This window comes from Polypterus senegalus, chromosome 7, assembly GCF_016835505.1.
Source record: "Polypterus senegalus isolate Bchr_013 chromosome 7, ASM1683550v1, whole genome shotgun sequence".
Classification (NCBI taxonomy): domain Eukaryota; kingdom Metazoa; phylum Chordata; class Cladistia; order Polypteriformes; family Polypteridae; genus Polypterus; species Polypterus senegalus.
Genome location: NC_053160.1, coordinates 184,838,875 through 184,860,368, shown reverse-complemented (window position 1 = coordinate 184,860,368; position 21,494 = coordinate 184,838,875). Strand labels below are relative to the sequence as shown.

The 21,494-nt window shown below is 42.8% G+C and overlaps 1 protein-coding gene across 4 annotated transcripts in view; it reads right to left on the bottom strand.

Annotated features, from left to right (window-relative positions):
• fsd1l (fibronectin type III and SPRY domain containing 1-like) overlaps nucleotides 1-21,494 on the bottom strand; it is a 137,042-nt gene that overhangs the window by 66,050 nt on the left and 49,498 nt on the right. For all 4 annotated transcript variants that reach the window (XM_039759706.1, XM_039759709.1, XM_039759710.1 and 1 more), the window contains exon 4: nucleotides 11,188-11,289. In XM_039759706.1, the coding sequence (XP_039615640.1) occupies nucleotides 11,188-11,289 (102 nt within the window). The remainder of the gene's footprint in view (nucleotides 1-11,187; nucleotides 11,290-21,494) is intronic.

The window sequence follows — 21,494 nt, the reverse complement described above, 5'->3', positions numbered from 1 at the left end:
TATGCACATCAGGGGAAACAGGAAGAAGAAATGTCCTTTTTAAAGGGATGGTTACGCCGCAATTTATCACAAAACTGTAGCGACAGCTAAATTATTTGCATTTTGTATATGTGTCACTTTGTTTCCTGCCTCGCGCCCTGTGTTGGCTGGGATTGGCTCCAGCAGACCTCCATGACCCTGAAGTTAGGATATAGCGGGTTGGATAATGTTTTCGATGTTAATTAATGTTGATTTATTTTGTTTTATAATTGTGTCTTATATTTTTCTATTCTTTAATATGTAAAGCACTTTGAGCTACTGTTTGTATGAAAATGTGCTATAGAAATAAATGTTGTTGTTGTTGTTAATGGATGGATGGATATGTGTCACTGCCGAGGAGGTAAGTAAACCCCTCGACGAGGTCAACACTCTCTCCACAGACAGACACCCTGCTGATGGCCGTGCCCAAGAGGTCATTAAAGGCCTGGCTCTTTGGTTTTTATCAGGACACTCACAAGCTCAGTCCCTCAGACTCCTCGCTCAGTCTCTCGAGATCCACATTCAGAGCCTCCATTGACTCCGGGAAGATCACAGCATCGTCAGCAAAGTCAAGATCAGTGAATCTCTCTTCACCAACAGATGCCCCACAGTCGCTGGACCCCACGTCCCTGCCAACCACCCAGTCCATACAAGCATTGAACAGGATAGGAGCAGAACAGACCGCTGACAAATCCCAGAATCAACTGGGAAAAAAGCAGAGGGTCTGCCTCCACTCTGCACAGCACTCACAGAACCAGTGTACAGGCCAGCCATGATATCCTGCAACCTTGAGGGGATCCCACAAACCCTCAGGATGTCCCACAGGGCAGCTCGATCAACTCTCTGGTGACTCTTACTGTGAAGTCAGCAGATGGAATGGGAGAGCATGGGGGGGTCATGAGGTCGCTGGAAAGGGATGTGTGGCGCTCCCGATATCTCTGCAAAAGAACGAAGGCCCAATGTGCTTCCTGTTTGTGAGATATGGACGCTATCCAGTGACCTGAGATGAAGACTGGACTCCTTCATGTGTGTCTTTCTGGAAAATCCTTGGGTACCGTTGGTTTGACTTTGTGTTGCTCATGGAGTCCCGAATGAGGCACATTACATGCAGTGTGAGAGAGCGTCCGTTATGGCACTACAGCCATGTGGTGTGATTACTCGAGGGTGATCCAGCTCACAGAACCCTCATTGTTGGGGACCTGAGTATCTGGACCAGGCCAAGGGGTCGCCCACGTAACACCTGGCTGCGGCAGATAGAGGGTCATTTCCGGAGGGTGGGGTTGCCAACCGGTATCCGGAGTTGTTTCGTCGTGTGGTGGGTGCGGCAACGTGCTGTACCAGTGCATGCTCCCCAACTTGACTTGACTTGACTTGTATATGCGTGCAGCATTCAAACTGTACAAAACTCAATTTAGTAGCACAAGTGCCATGAAAAGAAACTCCTCTTTGTCCTTTATGATAGAATACAGTTTTCTTCTGTGAAGATTAACCAATCAGAAAATGAGACATTGTAATAAGCAGTATTCGATCAGGGAAGGACGATGTAATTAGCATGAACTAATCAGGGCAAGACTAGAATCTCGCGTATTGAGTGTTGCTGGACGTGAAAGAAAATAAATAGTAAAAAAAAATGATCATAAAGCTGTAAACCTTTGTTGTTTTTGATGGCCGTTGTAATCCAGGCATCATAAGTTTGGGCCATAATGCAAATGTCTGGTCTGGGATAGACAGTTGTCTGATTCCACAAACAAAACACTTGGCGTAGTCAGAAGGATTTGGTCGGTGGATGAGTGGAACGTAGAAGGGGGGCTAAGTGAAAGGCAGAGCTCAGATGATGTCACAGTGAAACACTCCATTTGCAGTGCCTTTCGGCAGTCCCTGTGCTCCAGAGTGTAAGAGTTATCTTATTGCTTTCACTGTATTTTACAGATCGCTCCAGACACTGTGTGTTCCCTACAGTGCAAAATGTTCAGCCTGAGATGGATCATGGGGTGATTTCACGATAGAACATTTGGTGTAGTCAGCAGGATTTGCACTGTCAAGGGGTGGAGTGTAGTGGCGGTGCGGTATCGAAGATAGGGGCTGAGTGTGAGAGATCTCAGCTAAAGTCATCAAGAAGCACTCCGCTTTGCAAAATGAAATCGCTGAGCTGCCATATTCAGAAAACATTTTCAACGGTTTCCGTTTTTGGGGTTAAAAACAAAAGGGTAGTGTGGACGAAAAGTGAAAGCAACGACTAATGTCTATGGTTTTAATCGAAAACATAGCAGTGTGGACGTAGCTGTTACATTTTTGGATTATATTTAATTTTGGTGGTTATCATCTGTATTTTTAGGAGTGGCACAGTTTTGTTCCCGTTCCCTGGGTAGCTTTTCTTGTTGCTAGGGGGCGTGTCTCTCAAGATCGTAACCGGTGGGTAATTGCAGTGACGGGTATGCAGCTTGCTAGGAGGAGTGGAGGCAAAGATAGAGAAAGAAGAGAAGGAAAAGAAAGAAGGTGTATTATCGTAGTATTTCCCTCTACTTACCCTTTACCTGTTTTCTCAAGGGTAAGTGTATTCGTCAAGTTCGATATCGCGTTGGTCTACTGTTGCATTTTAAGATGAACACACACATACATAGCTTTACGCATACATACAGACCCTAACCACAACAGTGCCCCATGAATGACACACATGCTGATTAACCTAATGTCTTTGGTATTAATCGAAACGTAGCAGTGTGGGCGTAGATGCTACATTTTTGGATTATATATTATTTTGGCGGTTGTATTTTGGGAGCGGTGCAGTTTTGTTCCCGTTCCCTGGGTAGCTTTTCTTGTTGCTAGGGGGCGTGTCTCTCAAGATCGTAACCGGTGGGTAATTGCAGTGACAGGTTTTTAAGATCATTCTTTTCAGCGTCTCCTCATCCGAGCCTCAGATAACAAACATTTCTTAAACCTTCTTTTAGAATTCCTTGCTTTTGAATTGATCTTTTAGGTTCCGGACTGCCACTTCGTTCTTCTGACCCTCGACTTTTGTCCAGCGTCATGGCTGCGTTGTTACGGATCATTTCAATATCCCGCTTTTGAGCTTTTTCTGTTTTGTGTCTCTCTTCCAGTTCACCCTTGAAATCTTGTGTCGGTTCGCCAGTGCTACAGTAGCCTCAGAGTGCGGCGTGCAGCCCTCTTAGCCAGATGATCTAATGGGGGACTCCCCCTTAACTAAGTCAATAATTGGGCTTCTGACTGTGATGGCCTCCTTCTATCACAGTGGGCTTTCTCAATTTCAGCCTTGCAACACTCTATCAGTTAAAAGCCCAACTTTAACCCATGGATTCTTCCACTTTGGCCTGTAAACCACTATCAAAACACCTGAAAGGGGGTAGTGGCGGTCCATTAAATCCAAATATGTGTTAAATGCTCATAGTCTTAGAGTATTATTATTTGGTATTTTTACACTTTATTAATCCCTGAGGGGAAATTGTCTTTTCGAGTGATATTTGGAAGTTGGAACGCAGGGTCTGCCATTTTACAGTACCCCCGGAGGAATTTACTGGTTAACGGCCTTACTCAAGGGCCCAATGGAGTAGGATCCCTACTGGCAGTAACGAGATTTGAGCCTGAAGCTTTCCAGAAAGCAGTGCAGACCCTTTGCCTCAGAGCCACCACTTTGCCTTAAGGGTCTCTGCCCATTCTCCTTTCTTTTGCATAAAACAGGTCAATGGTATGGAGATATCTGGGGCAAAACACATCCCTTGGTGGTCATGGATAAATGGGCATGACTTTACACCACAGCTTTTTAAAGAGGAACCTCATGCAGATAATGGGAAGAAAATGCCAACCCCATAATGACAGTGTCCAGCCACTCTCACAAATGTTAATAATTTCCAGAATTTATTAATAATTACACATCAATCATTCAGTATTGCTACTAACAGATGTTCTCTCTTCATGCCACATGAAAAGCCAGCAAGGATTAGTTAGGACTGCCTCTAGTGTGCTCATTCTCAACTCGAGAGTCTCACCATCGACAAGAAACAAAGCTCTCACCTGACAGGCATGAAAAGCAACAATTTCTAAGCAACGTGAACAAACGCACGACAAGAAACACATTCACGTGTGGTGTTAATCATTTAAGGAACAAACAACACTGCAGTGAGAGCTGAAGCCCTAATTCCATAGCCGCCACCAGCAACACCCGACTCAATTCTGTTTTTTCTTTTCACATCTTTGATGCCGATTGCATTTATAGCAAAAGTTAGACCTCTTATAACACTACAAGATGCATGAGAAATTAGTTCACGCTTTTGCTTTCAGTCGGCTAGATTACTGTAACGCACTCCTCTCAGGACCACCCAAAAAAAGATATAAATCGTCTGCAACAAATGCAGAGTGGAGCTGCTAGAATCCTAACTAGGAAAAGAAAACCTGAGCACATCACGCCAGTCTTAACGTCACTACACTGGTTACCTGTGTCATTTAGAATTGACTTTAAAATACTGCTTATGGTTTACAAAGGCCTCCATCTTATATTTTGGAAAGTCTTACACCTTACACTCCAAATCGTAACCCTATATCTTCAAATGAGTGTCTGCTTAGAATTCCAAGAGCTAAACTTAAAAGAAGTGGTGAGGTGGATGGTCATCTGCTGTTATGCACCTAAAATCTGGAATAGCCTGCCAATAGGAATTCGCCAGTCTGATACGGTGGAGCACTTTAAAAAACTGATGAAAACACATTACTTTAACATGGCCTTCTCATAACTTTATTTTAATTTAACCCTGATAGATAGATAGATAGATAGATAGATAGATAGATAGATAGATAGATAGATAGATAGATAGATAGATAGATAGATAGATAGATAGATAGATGGATGCTCTGCATATTCAATTAATTATCATTACTATTCATAGTGGCTCCAAAATCCGTACTGACTTCTACTCTCTCTTCTGTTCTTTTTCCAGTTTTCTATGGTGGCGATCTGCTCCACCACCACCTGATCAAAGCACCGTGATGTCCCTCCATTGATGGATTAAAGGCCAGAAGTCCACGTGACCGTCATCATCAAGTCCTTCCATGAGAACCCTGAATACAATGAGGACTGATCATTTATGTTAGGTAGAATGCCTAGAGGGGGCTGGGTGGTCTCGTGGCCTTGGTACCCCTGCAGATCTTTTTTCTCCAGCCATCTGGCGTTTTTTGTTTTTTCTGTCCTCCCTGGCCATTGGACCTTACTTTTATTCTATGTTAATTAGCGTTCTCTTATTTTAATTCTTACTTTGTCATTTTTTCTCTTTCATCATCATGTAAAGCACTTTGAGTGGCATTATTTGTATGAACATGTGCTATAGAAATAAAGGTTGCTGTTGTTTATTTTCCCCTGCTGTGTGAAAAGCAGACAGACACATGGAGTCAAATGTACTGTGACCACCATCCCTCCAGATCAATCAATCAATCAATCATTTATTTATATAGCACATATTTATACAAAAAAATGTAGCTCAAAGTGCTTTACAAAATGAATAGAAAAATAGAAGACACAATAAAAAATAAACATAAGTCAACATTAATTAACATAGAATAAGAGTAAGGTCCGATGGCCAGGTGGACAGAAAAACAAAAAAACTCCAAAGGCTGGAGAAAAAAATAAAATCTGTAGGGGTTCCAGACCAAGAGACCGCCCAGTCCCTTCTGGGCAATGTACCTAACATAAATGAAACAGTCCTCTTTGTATTTAGGGTTTTCATGGAAGGACCTGATGATGATGGTCATGTAGACTTCTGGCTTTCAGTCCATCAGTGTTGGTGCATCAGGATGCTTTGAGTAGGTGAAGAGAAAAGAAACCAGAAAAAGAAACAGAAGAGAGTGTAGGGGTCAGTACAGATTTTGGAGCCACTGTGAATAGTTATTATGAAGAACTGAACATACAGAGTATCAGGATTAAGTTAAAGTGAAGTTATGAGAAGGCCATGTTAAAGTAATGTGTTTTCAGCAGTGTTTTAAAGTGCTCTACTGTATTTGCCTGGCGAATTCCTATTGGCAGGCTATTCCAGATTTGAGGTGCATAACAGCAGAAGGATGATCTCATCTTAAAGCCCTGACACATTAGACGACTTCTTAAGCAAATTTAAACTGGAGCCTTCACTTACATAGTCAAGTCGGCCTCTTTTTTTCTTGCTATGAGAAATTCATAATTAATAAGTGTTGTGGTGTGAAATTTTGCATACAAGTTGATAAATATTTTATATGTCTTTATTTGTAACTTAGACAAAGCAATGTAATATTAGTATTACATTATTGATAATAACAGCAGTGGTTTGATGGTTTAAGAACCCCTTTCCCACTTTTAGGACTGAGTGTCTTTGTAATTTTACGACAGGGTTGGGGTGAAGTGCCTCAAACAAGTTTGGCAAGTGTTTCTCTGGTAAAATCTCTCTCTCAACCCCCACAGGAAAGCCAGGCTGCCTTACTGGCAAGCTTCACAGGGATCGGTGTGAAGGTGTTCTCTGCCCCATTGGTCTGAAGTATGGCTGTTTGGAATTGGCTTGTGTCAAAAGCCTTTGAGTACTGTGACGTCCTATTGGCTGTAGGGGTTGGACAGAAAACCTAGAAATTTGCTTGCTTTACCTCAGGCTCTCTCTCTCTTACCAAACCGATGAAGGAGCATCTCACACCATGAACCGAAAAGGACAACACAATGAAGAGCACAGCTCAGCAGCCATATTGAGTCAGGTGTGTGACTTGTTCTGAAGAAAGCTGACCACAAATGATGCCTTAACTGGAGACATTTTAAGTAACTAACAAGTCTGTGTGCCGCCTGAAACTACACGTCAGCATTTATCAGGTTGTATGGTTGCCAATATTCAAATGTACTTTGCTTATTGTTATTATTTATTAATATCACCAATAATACATTATTTAAATTGTAACTTAACTGCTGCTTGTCTTTTACTACACCTAATCACCTGAGGTTAGAGATGCAGAAGGGAAGGTGGGGAGAAGTTATATGGTACAGTACCTTACAAACAGTGCTAAGTTCTGAGGCATTCTGACAAAGGCTACATATTAATAATATAAAAAGGGAAAGTAAAGTAATATCTTACTCTAACCCAGCCACAGAGGATGCACAAACCAGTGTGTTTCTTTGTGCCAGTCCCAAGCCTGGATAAATGGGGAGGGTTACGTCAGGAAGGGCATCCGGTGTAAAATTTTGCCAAATCCATATGTGGACAGATGATCCGCGGTTGAAACCCCTAATGGGAGCAGCCGAAAGAAGAACAAGAAGAGTAATATATCACTCTACCAAGACAAAACAATAAGTATGGTTGAATTCTGAACACCTTGTCACATTTTTATGACTTTTCCAACAATTTTTATTTCATAATCTTAGTAAGTCGGTGAATTCCCCAGCGATTCACTCTGACTAGTCTGTGATTCAACAGAAATCTGCTTTTACTCGTGGGGGCGCCACAGCTCTGTGTGTGCATGAGAGCTGACAAACAATGAATGCTCATCTGGAAAGACAATGCAAACAGTGCAGCAAAGAGAATTAAGGAATGCATCATGAACTACGAGTGCCAAGCACTAAAGCAGGTCCAAAGCAGCCTCTGTACTGGAAGGACCGGGGGAAGAAAGCTTATCCAGGACATTATTTCCCCTGGATTGCTAGAGGGCAGCTAGGGGCTTTGCAGCAGGGCCACAGATTTGGAGCATGGAAGCCTGTGATCACTGCCAGGCGGTGTCTGGACAATTGCTGAGCCCTTGGTTGCAGCACTTCCGGCAGACCCGGGAGAAGATTATGGAACACCTGGAGCACTTCCAGTTGCCCAATAAAAGGAGCCAACAGCCACTACTCCGGAGTCGGTTGGAAGAGGGCGAAGCTTGCTAGGAGGAGTGGAGGCGAAGATAGAGAAAGAAGAGATGGAAAAAGAAAGAAGGGAATTGTGCTTTTGTGCCATGCTGGAACTGTGCTGTACAGGTGGGAAATGAGGGAAAGCGTTTCCCACGTGGAAAAAGAAAAAAATAAAAGCGTGTGTGCTGAACTTGTGTCCTGCGTCTGTCTGTGTCAGATTTGGGCAGCATGAGCACCCTCTGCAGGCCACAGCATGTAGTTCCAAACACTTTAGAGGGGGATTTCACCGTCAAACCCTGGCTAGTAATAAGGGCAATCACTGAACCTTAATAAAATAAAAGATTGATTCTTTACACAAAGGGTTCCAATCACATAAGAAGCTTTCCCATAGGAAAATGTTTCTGCTGAAAGGTTGATCTTTAATCGCTTATGAGAGTTTAGAGATATTCTCCTTTACAATCTGTTTAAGAATCAACTTTGTCACATGTGTTTCTCCTAAAGTTCCTTAAGAGAAACATCTTTAGACAAAAAGGAGACAGGAGAAACAACTGAGGTTAAACGAGTCAAAATTGAGAATCGGGTTTGAAAAGCATGTGATATTCTGTGAGATCTCTTTTTGTGAGGAGATCGTTCCTCCCCCACACTATGGGACTCTTCAATTCCACCCGGGCGAGTAAATGCTAACATTATTTAAAGTTATTGTCTGCTTTTACATGCATTTTTATTACTCTTTAATTTAATATTGTTTTTTGTATCAGTATGCTGCTGCTGGACTATGTGAATTTCCCCTTGGGGATTAATAAAGTATCTATCTATCTATCTATCTATCTATCTATCTATCTATCTATCTATCTATCTATCTATCTATCTATCTATCTATCTATCATATAGTGCCTTTCACATCTATCTATCTATCTATCTATCTATCTATCTATCTATCTATCTATCTATCTATCTATCTATTATATAGTGCCTTTCATATCTGTCTATCTATTATATAGTGCCTTTTATATCTATCTATCCATCTATCCATTATATAGTGCCTTTCATATCTATCTATCTATTATATAGTGCCTTTCATATCTGTCTATCTATCTATCTATCTATCTATTATATAGTGCTTTTCATATCTATCTATCTATTTATCTATTATATAGTGCCTTTCATATCTATCTATCTGTCTATCTATCTATCTATCTATTATATAGTGCCTTTCATATCTATCTATTATATAGTGCCTTTCATATCTATCTATCTATCTATCTATCTATCTATCTATCTATCTATCTATCTATCTATCTATTATATAGTGCCTTTCATATCTATCTATCTATCTATCTATCTATCTATCTATCTATCTATCTATCTATCTATCTAATCCTGCCAACTATGCTAAAAATTTGTTTCACCCTCATTCAAGACTCCATATCCTTGACTTATTATTGGACTGACGCCTTTATCCAAGGCGACTTACAACATTTGAAATATGATTGGTGACATTTCTTTTGTTTTTTTCCAATTGGAGCACGGGCAGCCACATGGTGTCAGAAGTGGGATTTGAATGCACAGTTTCACGGTTTAAAGTCTTAAAAACTATGCCACCCTTTTCTTCTAGAATGAGTGTATTTGGAGCACAGCAATATAAATTAGAGAATCTAATCGTATCATTCAGACATGAGAACCACAGTTGTGTAATCGTAGTAAAGTGTTTTATTACCACAAACAGCTCACCATACATGTCACTATCTATTACTGAGCACACAATGCAAAGACTTTCAAATTGTAAAACAATGTAAAGACATCGTTTAGAAAATTTGAGCTCCTTGTGTGACTTTGCAGGGATCTCTGCTGAAACTCAAAGAGGTGACACTTGTGAGACCACCGGAGTATTTTGTCTCAGGCGAAAAATCTGACCCCATTTTATTTCTTTCCGATCTCATTGTAGATAAGGAGAAACCACAAAGATATTAAGGAGATCCCATCTTTGGCTTGTGGAGCACAAAGGCAAAGTGAAATTGCCTGAAATAAAGGCAATCCAAGCTGAACAAAGTTTCAATACAGAATCCTAAAAGCAAGGTAAAAAAAAAAAACAGAGCACAAAGTCGTAAAACGAGAGATCCAATAATTCACAAAAATCACAATAAACACAAGGATGCTCACCAATTCCCTAGCTCAGTCACCATGTGCCGTCAGGTGCTGCAGAAGACCCTCCAAATTTATTGGACAGAGGGAAGTTCCTGGTGGTGATGAAGACATGCTGTCACTTTGTCATTGTGGGTTATTGACCGTAGATTGATGGGCAAACATGGAAAATGTATCCATTAAAATGAAATCGATAACACAATAAAGTGTGCAGAAGGTGAAGGGGTCTGAAGACTTTAAAAGTTCTGGTGGACACCCGGAGTATGGAAGGACAAGGGGAGAGAGTATTTCCAGGAGAGTTTCTCCTCCGGACTGACAGAGGGCAGCCCCCCAACTTGGTTTTCAGAGGAGCCATGGGTTATGAGCATGGGAGGTCAAACCTGCTGGGGCTCGTGGCTGCCGCCAGGGGGCGCATGGCCACTTTCAGGGCCCTATTTAGCCGCACATCCGCTACACCTGGAACTGTGACAGGAAGAAGCTGGTTGGGCACCTGGAGTCCTTCAGGGTGGCCGATAAAACAGTGAAGTGAACGACCAGAGTCGGGAGGAACAGGACAAAACCTGAAGAGGAGGAGTGAAGATGGAAGGACTGGTGGCAAGAGGGACTGTGTTGTGTTGGCGATTTGGGCACGGTGCTGAACTGTAAATAAACTGTGTGCCGTGTGGCAATTGGTGTCCTGCCCGTTTGTGTAGCGGGTAGAGCGGCTGTACACGCCCTGGGCATCACACAGTCTATAAGATTATTTACCAGTTTAGGGATGTGCTTTATGCCTATTTCTTTCTTTTTGGTTCTGAAGACCCATTTCTCTGATTACTTCTGATTATATCCCGGCCCATGTTTATCTCCTGATCTCACTTCTGCCTGCTCCTTTTTTATGTTATCTCCTGGTTTTTATCCTCCTCATCCTGGTCACCAAAATATGGCTTAACGCACATCCAGTGTATCACGTTTGTCTGGGGTGGGGGGGTCTTTCAGCTTTTGCTCACGTGTATTATTGCCCCCAAGGACGGCGATAAAAGCATACATGACAGTTCCCTCAAAACAATCTTAAGTTCTCTTAATACTCTGTCATATTAGGTAAGTGTTAGTGAAGTACACACACACACACACACACAAATAATAAAGCGAAAGGAAAATAAGATGCCAGGATTTTCGCATTCACAAAGCAAGCCTGCCAAGCACCCACTCTGTACCTTTGTGAATTCGTCTGCATCCTTGATGTCCAACGCGGCGTTGGCAAACTCTATGAGCTCCTCGGAGCTCTCCAAGGCATTGGCGCTCTGCGTCAGCTGGTTCTGCAAAAAAAAAAAAAAAAACATGTAAATTTTGGTACAGGGGCACGCGCGCTATACACAGGTGATTTCATCGTCAGTGCTTTCGGTTTACAGTCCAGGGGTCCCCAACTCCAGTCCTGGAGGGCCCCAGTGGCTGCCAGTTTTCATTCTAACCCTTTTCTTAATTGGTGACATGTTTTTGCTTCTAATTAACTCCTTTAATTTTAATGGACTAGTTTTTTAAGATTTGTTCCCCTGAATTTTTTCATCGTTTCTCTGAATTTCCATCAATGAAAGCACCCAAACAGAAATGAAATGTGAAGTGAGTGAGCCAACAGAAGACCAACTAAGTCAGGACCTCAAACTCCAACCAGTTGCTTAATTAGGCGCCGATTCTTGTTGTGAATTAAATTGCATGGCTTGTTGCTGCCCTCATTGTGTAATAGCGGACACTTCAGAAATTGTTGATTTTCTCTTTTCTAAGAGCTCTGTTAAAATGTGTCTGGGGACCTGAGGAGATCAACATTCCTGAGACCTTCACCTTTCTTTATTTTTAGATATTATATGATCGACAATGGGTGGTGCAGTGGGTAGCGCTGCTGCCTCGCACTTAGGAGACCTGGGTTCGCTTCCCGGGTCCTTCCTGCATGTTCTCCCCGTGTCTGCGTGGGTTTCCTCCCACAGTCCAAAGACATGCAGGTTAGGTACATTGGCGATTCTAAATTTTCCATTGTGTCTGTATGTGTGTGTGTGCCCTGCAGTGGGCTGAAGCCCTGCCTGGGGTTTGTTGGCTGGGATTGGCTCCAGCAGACCCCTGTGGCTAGGATATAGCGGGTTGGATAATGGATGGATGATCGACAATGTTGGCCATGTTCTGGTTCATTTTTGTATCTCATTATTGTCCATCCATCCATCCATTATCCAACCCGCTATATCCTAACTAGAGGGTCACGGGGGTCTGCTGGAGCCAATCCCAGCCAACACAGGGGCGCAAGGCAGGAAACAAACCACGGGCAGGGTGCCAACCCCACCGTAGTCTCATTATTGTTTGGCTGCTTATTAAGGAAAAAGTAGTTAATTAGGTGCAAAAACCATGCAGTAATTAGGATAAGGTGCCATTTGCTTTTATTTAGTCAGTCAGTCATTTTTCAACCTGCTATATCCTAACACAGGGTCACAGGGGTCTGTTGGAGTCAATCCCAGCCAACACAGGGTGCAAGGCAGGAACAAACCCCGGGCAGAGTGCCAGCCCACCACAGGGCGCACACATACACACACAATTTAGGATCGCCAATGTACCTAACCTGCATGTCTTTGGACTGTGGGAGGAAACCCACGCAGACACGGGGAGAACATGCAAACTCCACACAGGGAGGATCCGGGAAGCAAACCCGGGTCTCCTAACTGCGAGGCAGCAGCGCTACCACTGCACCACCGTGCTGCCTGCATGTTATTTAAGTTATGGTAAATGGTAAAATGGTAAATGGCCTGTATTTGATATAGCGCCTAACTAGAGTTCAAGAACCCCCCTAGGCGCTTTACAACACAACAGTCATTCACCCATTCACACACACATTCATACGCTGGTGATGATAAGCTACTATGTAGCCACAGCTGCCCTGGGGCACACTGACAGAAGTGAGGCTGCCGAACACTGGCGCCACCAATCCTTCCGACCACCACCAGCAGGCAAGGTAGGTTAAGTGTCTTGCCCAAGGACACAACAGCTACATTCTCATGCTGGAACCTGCGACCCTCCGATTGCTGGACAACCCGCTCTACCGACTGAGCTACTGCTGCCCTAAATGTTATATAAATGTTTGCCTAAATATTAGTGCATAGTCTATGGGAGGTTCCTACAACCCCTATAAGTTGAATAGAATTGGTATATTCTAACTATTTCTAGCCTCTCTGACTACACATTATACTCAGTTAGTGATCAGCCTTGCCAGGTGTAAGGCGCAGAGGGCACACGGGTTTAAACCGGGCCCTAAGTGCCAAGTAACATGAAAGACAACATACTTTATTGAATGTGCAGCGCCGTACGTTTAAAGCGCACAGAAGAATAAGTAAAGCATCTTTAAGCGTAGAAACAACTAAAGTTTGACAAGAAACGTTAAGTTTAGAGAAGATAAATTTTTTGTAATTTTTTGCCTTTTGTTCTATGGGCATAACAACCTTTTTTCTTTATTCTTATGTGGATTATTTGCTTTGAATTTTCACTAAATATTTTGAAACAAACTTTTGGACTGATAGATTTCTTTCGGCACATGTTGTACCCGTGCTTGAACTCGCCTTACACTCCTGCAGCTACAAAAGGGTTAGAATGAAAACCTGCAGCCACTGTTGGGGGACCGTTGGTTTAGAAAGTGGAGGTAATAAACATTTTTACTTTACTAAACCATAACCTATTTTCTATGGGGGAGGAGTGAAAGCTTTTGATTCGTCCAAAATTTTGACCTCCGGTTTTCGACTGATCGACATTTTTGGATCCCCTGACACCGAAAACGTCAATACCTCAATGATGGGTGAGTCTGTGTGTCCGTTTTTTCAGCTAAATGGCTGAACGGAAAAATACCAAACTCGAAACCTAAGCCTGTTATGAGATGACGAAGTGCTGATTAGTTTTTGAGCCAAATCGCGCGAGAGAAAGAGGCACTCTAGAGGAATCCTCAAATATCGTAATTCTGCAATTAATTCTTCTTCTCGTCAGTTGCTATCCAAATGACCTATTATATGATCAGAAAGATCAGCATCAGAGTGGAAAATATTCACTAAAATGTTGGAGAAGGGTTTGGGTAACTTGTTTCCGAGGGCACCTACTGACGCTCACTTCCAATTTTTTTCATATTAAACATACAGTAGCCTCCATAATTTTTGGGACAAAGACACATTTCTCCTTGTTCTCCCCCTCTGCTCCACAGTTTAAAATTACAAATCACACAATTCAGACATCGTGATTAACGTGCACACTGCAGACTTTCATTTAAGGGGGTTTGCAGACGTTTTGGTCACACAACCTTTTCTACACGGCCCCTCCCCATTTCAGGGCACCATAATGTTTGGGTCCATTGGTGTCACAGGTGTCTTTGAGTCCTCAGGTGTGTTTCATGGCTTCATAAGACACCTCGGCTCGCTTCTACCCTTTGGAGTCTGTAGCTGCCATTGTTCAACATGAGGACAGGAGCTGTGCCAATGAAAGTCAAAGAAGCCCTTATGAGGCTGAAAAAATGAGAATAAAACCATTGGAGTCATCGGGAAAACTTTAGGATGACCGAAATGAACTGTCTGGAATATCATGAAGAAGAAACACACTCAGTAATCACAAAGGGACTGGTAGGCCAAGGAAGACCTACACTGCTGAGGACAGAAGAATCCTCACTATGGTCATGAAAAAGCCCCCCAACACCTGTCTGACAGACCAGAAACAGTCTTCAGGGTGCTGATGTGTGTGTGTGTCAGAGACCACAATCAGCAGAAGACTCCATGAACAGAAACACAGAGGAGGACACACTGCAAGATGCAGGCCACAAAAACAGGATGGCCAGATTACAGTTTGTGAAATAAGAGCCTGCAGAATTCTGGGAAAAGGTCTTATGGACAGACAAGACAAAGGTGAACCTCATCAGGGTGATGGCAAAGAGCAAGGTATGGAGACGTAAAGGAACTGGCCGACATCCAAAGCAGACCACCTCATTTGTTAAACATGGTGCTGGGGGTGTTATGGCGTGGGCATGTATGGCTGCCACAGGTCCTGGTACACTTTTCTTCATTGATGATGGAACTGCTGATGGCACAATGAATTCTGAGGTGTGCAGAAACAACTGATCTGCTCAAGTTCCAGCCAGGACCTCCAAACTCAGTGAATGTCGCTTCATCCTACAACAAGATAATGATAAAAAATAGAGTCAAGTACCGGGAAATTCTTTAGAAGAATCAGAACAATGAGGATGAGGTGCAGGTGGACCTTCCGGCAGGATAAACATCCTGAACATTCTGCAAAGTGGTTCCAGATGAAAATAAGAAAGGTGCCAGAACATTTGTGGAAAGAACTAAAGATCAAGATTCATCCGTGAGACCCTCAGAATCTCCCAAGATTTAAAGAAGAACACTAAACATTGTGAGAGACTCATTTGTTTGTACAGGAAGAGCCTTGAAACTGGCAACTGCAAAAAAAGTAATAAGTAAATTGCAGCTGGCATGTTCAATACTTTTTTCGGTGTCGTTCCGCTTTATTGCACATCACTTTTTTCATGGATTGGAATGCTACGATTTCTTTGGTTATGTCGTTTAGTGAATTAATTAACTGTGCTACCCGTGGACTGAAATCTAAATAATAAATATAGACCTAATTGTTGGTCCATCTATTGGAATGTACTTTGTAATGCCTGTAGTAATAAAATGCACTGTATTTTTCATTCCAACAGATGGCGCATCACAAACATTAGCTCTGCTTTTATGAATCCCTCGCCAAATAGCACATAATCGAGACACAGCAGATACACAGACGCTTGTCCTTTTATTTATGATTGGATATCAAGGCTTGGTCTAACGTAGCTGTTCTGGAAATGTGTTTAATGGGAATACTGTTGATGTGTTGAAAACGTATTTCTCCCACTTATGAACCACTAGGGGGTGCCGCAGCACCCCTAACCCAGACACAACAGCACAGAAGCAGCTTCATATTCCAATAAAGAGACTTATAGTCACAAATACCTTAAAGTATTCCACAGTTCCAGCAATATGACTCTCCACTTCACCACTCCACCTGGGTGGGCTTCATCAGCCTACTCTCCTGTTTCTGACTCCCCTAGTGAGGCAGGGCAGTTTCTTTTATACCTGACCAGTACTTCCAGTGATATTACATTTCATTCCAGAAGCACTTCTGGGTCAGGTGGAACCTCTCCCTGATAGAGTCTGCCTCCAACAGCTCCCCCTAGGGGCACCCGTGGAGCCCAACATGGGTTCCCCCCACCAAAACTACAACTCCCATGTTACCCTGTGGGTGTTCAAATGGGATGCACACCAGAGGGATGTCACCACCCAGTGTACTGGGAAAGCACATTGGCCCTGGGAAGCAGTCTCAACCCTGTCCATCCATTATAATGGCCCCCTGACCAAGAAAGATTCCACGAATCAACCTGGTTGGGATGTCCATCCAATCCAAGTTGTCTATTATACTCTGTAGAATCTTACACAATCAGTGGAACAGTGCTGGTCCAAAGCTCCAGAGCCCTTGGCTTCAGATGCTGTCTGTGTGTGGAGCTTGATACTGTTGATCACAACATTCTGCTTCACAGATTACGACACACTGTTGGACTCTCTGACTCTGTTTACAACTGGTTCTCATCTTATCTTACTGAAAGAACGGAGCATGTTGCCCTGGGAGAGGCTAAATCCGCTATACACAATGTCACCTGTGGTGTTCCTCAGGGCTCTGTGCTCGGTCCCATTTTATTTATATTGTATATGTTTCACCTGGGCTGTATCATCAGCCAGCATGGTATTTTATTTCATTGCTATGCAGATGATACTCAGCTCTACCTCAGGATAAATTCAACCTCCTCGTCTACTCTGCCATCATCCACTTTGACCATCTGTTTTGAGGAGATAAAGTCATGGATGAAGCAAAATTTCCTGCAGCTGAACAGCTCTAAGACTGAAGCTATTTTAGTAGGCACCCCACACCAGGTTAGGTCATCTAACATCACCAGTATTACCTTTTCTGGTCAGGATATCCCATTGTCAACATCCGTTATAAACCTTGGGGTTAAAATGGACTCACATTTGACATATGAGGCTTATGTCAAACATCTGTGTAAAACGTCTTATTTTCACCTCAGGAATATAGCAAAACTGCGTCCAGCACTCACGTTTGCTGATGCAGAAAAGTTAGTCCATGCGTTTGTCTCCTCCAGGCTGGACTTCTGCAATGCACTTCTCATTGGGACTACTGGAAAAACCCTTCAAAAGCTGCAGTATATTCAGAAGAGTGCTGTTAGGATCCTGATGAGAGGGCGTAAATACGATCATATTACGCCCATTCTTAAATCTCTTCACTGGCTCCCTGTTTCATTTAGAATTGATTACAAGGTTGCCCTTCTTACCCACCAGTGCATTTATGGGGATGCCCCTCCCTACCTCAAAGAACTTATTTCCTTACATACGTCCACACGCAACCTCCGCTCTGCATCAGAACATCTTTTGAAAACTCCTAAGACTAGACTTCATACCATGGGAGATCGAGCTTTTTGCTCAGCTGCACCCAGACTGTGGAATGCTCTCCCTGAGTATCTGAGGACGCCACAGACTGTTGATGCTTTTAAATCTGGTCTTAAAACGTATCTTTTTATCAGAGCTTTCGGGTCGAATTAATTTTGTAGCACTTTGAGATTTGTTTCAAATATAAAGTGCATTATAAATAAAGTGTATTATTATTATTATTATAGGTTCTCCCTGGGTCTGTGTGGGTTTTCCTTCACTGCTCTTCTACTGAATTTCTGTCACATTCCAAATAGGCGTGCGTGTGTGTGTGGGTGGGTGTGTTAGATAAGCCGACCCAATGTGAGTGAGCTTGACAAAGCCTAAGAGAGCTTGATGGCTGATCACTTGATACATCTGGACAGCACATTGGCACACAGAAGGTTTCAAGCCACTAGAAAGCAGGATGTGGGCACAGCTTGGAGCTGGTGGCTTCCTGCTAGCAGAAGGCAGGTAATCCAATATATGGCAAGAATGTCTGACCCTCCGAGACATAGACAGGCCGTCTGAGGCTGGCAGGAGGCCAGAGAGAAAGTTCATCCAGTGCTAACAGCTGGTTCCCAGTTCTGATAGATGGGATCTTACTTGTCTTGAGGGGAGAGAGTGACAGAGATAGAGAGTGTTGTGTTTCAGCCAGGGTATCCCCTGTGGCTGGGGTTCAAATGTCTCATTTATGTCAATTTTTATGTTAACGGTGCTGATTATTTAGTTTCTATATGTCAGTGTGTCTTCTGAGATGTTCCTTGTGTTTTATGGGTGGTCTCAAACCTTCCCATCACCACAAGGGACTGTCATCAACACTACAAAGGCTTAGGAAAACCAACAGTCCCTTGCGGTTCATTGAATAATCTCAAGGTGTTTTGAGTTTCTCCAGTGATCATTGTTCTTGTGCTTTTGGTTGCGATTTCCTGGATTTTTGACCTCTCTGCTCTGCTTTCCAACTACTCTTCAGATTTGTGTATTTAGACATAATTTGAGTTGGACTGCCTTTGTCTTTGTGCTCCTCAGAGCCTATGTTGTGTCACAGAGTAGTTTTGTACATTTTTTTTTTATTTTTAAAGACTCTGCAATTTCAGCTTTTCATTTGTAGCCAGGGTTTGACGGCTTTCCCCCCTCTTCTAAGTCTGTGCTCTTGGGAACTCTCTTTAAGAGTGAGCAGAAAAGCCTGAGGAGCTAGCTGTTATAATGCAGCAGTAGAAAATAGCAAAGAAACAGGTAAGCAGGCCTCAAAATAAATAGAAACCTAACCAGGACTTCATTGACCAGCCTCAGCAACAGGCCACACTGCAGGCAGCCAGACTCCAAACTCCAGAAGCAGGCTTTGGCCTGCACAACCTCAAAATGATGGAATAGGAATTCACAGTCTAATAAAACCTTAACTGTCCAAAAATTAGAAAACAGGGGAACACTGTAAAACCTCTGGCTTGAAAAACAAGCCCAATGCAGAATCTTTGCTTTATTTTAATATACAAAAGAATCATAAAAATGGTCAAAATGGGTGAAATAAGGCAAGAAGCGGAGTATACCTAAAACAGCAACCAAAGGCAAATTAGTGGATTCATTTCCGTCCCCCATGGCCTTTTTTTACTGAAAGGTGTGTAAAACACAAGACATCTGACAGACAGACAGACTGGTTATCTATCTCTGAGGTTCACACCAGTACTGTTTCACATTTCCAGAGTATCTTGAGCCCTCTGCTTTATCTGACAGTCTATAACATGCTGCCTGACAGAGCCTTAAATAGAGCTTTCTTTGTAATATGAATTTTTCTCTATTTTTGTGTGAACTGTTTTGCTTTACTAAAATTATTAAAATGAAGATATTTGGATTGTGGATTTATTTATTTATTAGTTCATTATTATTATTTATTTATTATGGACACTATTGCCTGAATTGTTCTATGAAGTACGCTAAAGCTTAAGAACCTTAGAAATCTTTGGACAAATGCAGCCACAAGTTTTTGTCAGAAAAGTGCCTTTCATAGTGCCATTCATGTCTATCTATCTATCTATCTATTATATAGTGCCTTTGATATCTATCTATCTATCTATTATATAGTGCCTTTCATATCTATCTATCTCTGTATTATATAGTGCCTTTCATATCTATCTATCTATGTATTATATAGTGCCTTTCATATCTATCTATCTATCTATCTATTATATAGTGCCTTTCATATCTATCTATCTATGTATTATATAGTGCCTTTCATATCTATCTATCTATCTATCTATCTATCTATTATATTGTGCCTTTCATATCTATCTATCTATTATATAGTGCCTTTCATATCTATCTATCTATCTATCTATCTATCTATCTATCTATCTATCTATCTATCTATCTATCTATCTACCCTGCCAACTATGCTAAAATCTATCTATCTGTTGTGGCAGATGGCTGGGACCCATGCCCAGCCGGGACGCCCCCTTGACACTGGGACCAGGGGAGCAGCCATGGGATGCACACTCCGTCCTCCGGAACGCATGGTGGCAGCTATCCTGGGTTGATCGGGGCCACAGGTATGGGACTTCAGGGCTCAGACCTGTTGGGCTCCTTGGCCACCACCCGGAGGAGCTGCACGGCTTAACAAGCCTCTGTGGGCTGGAAGTGTAGCCTAATTAAGCCAATTACCACCTGGAGTACTTCTGGGAGGGCTAAAAAAGGAGCCTGCGGCCACTACTGAGGGTGCCAGAGTTGGGAGGAGGAGGAGGAGGAGGAGGACGATGACAACAACAACAACAACAGCAACAAAGACAAAGCTTCCTGGGAGAAGTGGAGGAGAAAGATATGCCCCACGGCTGTAGACAAAAATAAAATCTTTTTGTTTATTTTACCTGTGCCTCAGTTGTCAGTCTATGTCGGGTCGACGCCTATATAGCGCCTTTAGATAGATCTATCTATCTATCTATCTATCTATCTATCTATCTATCTATCTATCTATCTATCTATCTATCTATCTATCTATCTATCTATCTATCTATCTATCTATCTATCTATCTATCTATCTATCTATCTATCTATCTATCTATCATGACTTCAAAATAGGATCTGCCCCATAGCACGACAATCCTCAATAAGCTACGCAGGAGGAGACAAGACCTCCATCTTGAATTTCAGAACTAGGCACTGCTACCACAATAAACACCTCATGAGGTGGGGTCTCACAGAATCAGCAAGAGGTGAATTTGGAAAAACAGACCCCTGAACACATACCCTAGATATGCCCTCATCTGCTGGCACTGAGAACCCATTATTGGTCAGAGGGTGCCAACCTCTTTATCAAGCTCAGGGGGCTTTCTGACAATCTACAATGGACAGCAGACTTCCATAACCGTAGGACTTGATTGTGGAAGAAGAAGAAACTGTGTGAACTTTTTTGGTGCCCCTGATCACAGAGGGAACTGACCTGCAGTGGGAAAAGTGCCAACCTGTTACGGTGCAAATAAGCGCATTTGAGAGGATTGAATGGAGGACCTGACAGGACACCATTTTTCTGTGTTCAACCAGATGGCATCACATGTACCGAAAGCATAAGGAGTTGTGTGACATCATAGAGCAGAACCAGTAATCTTCATTAGTGTCCCTAGCAATTAGCTGCAGCCTGCTCCATGTCGCCAGCGGGAAGCGACACCGTCTATAATTAGTCAATCGAGCTGCTTGCCTGTCCTGCCCCCCCACGCCCCACCACCAAGCTTCTCATCGAACATGCCAGCTCTTCAGGCCTTCTCATATTAACGGGAGCAAACAACTGATCTCATCAGAGTGTAGCCTCACTGTACGTCCTCTGAGACCCCAGCTCTGGCTAAGCGCCATGCTGAGTCACGCTGCCCTGGCATCTTCATCTATTTCATGACATAAAGTTTTTTGGAGAGAAAGCAGAAACAAACGTATTAACGCAGGCAGCAGAAGAAAAGAGTAAGAGTGAGCCGAAACAAGTTAAGAGAGATACAGTACACTACAAC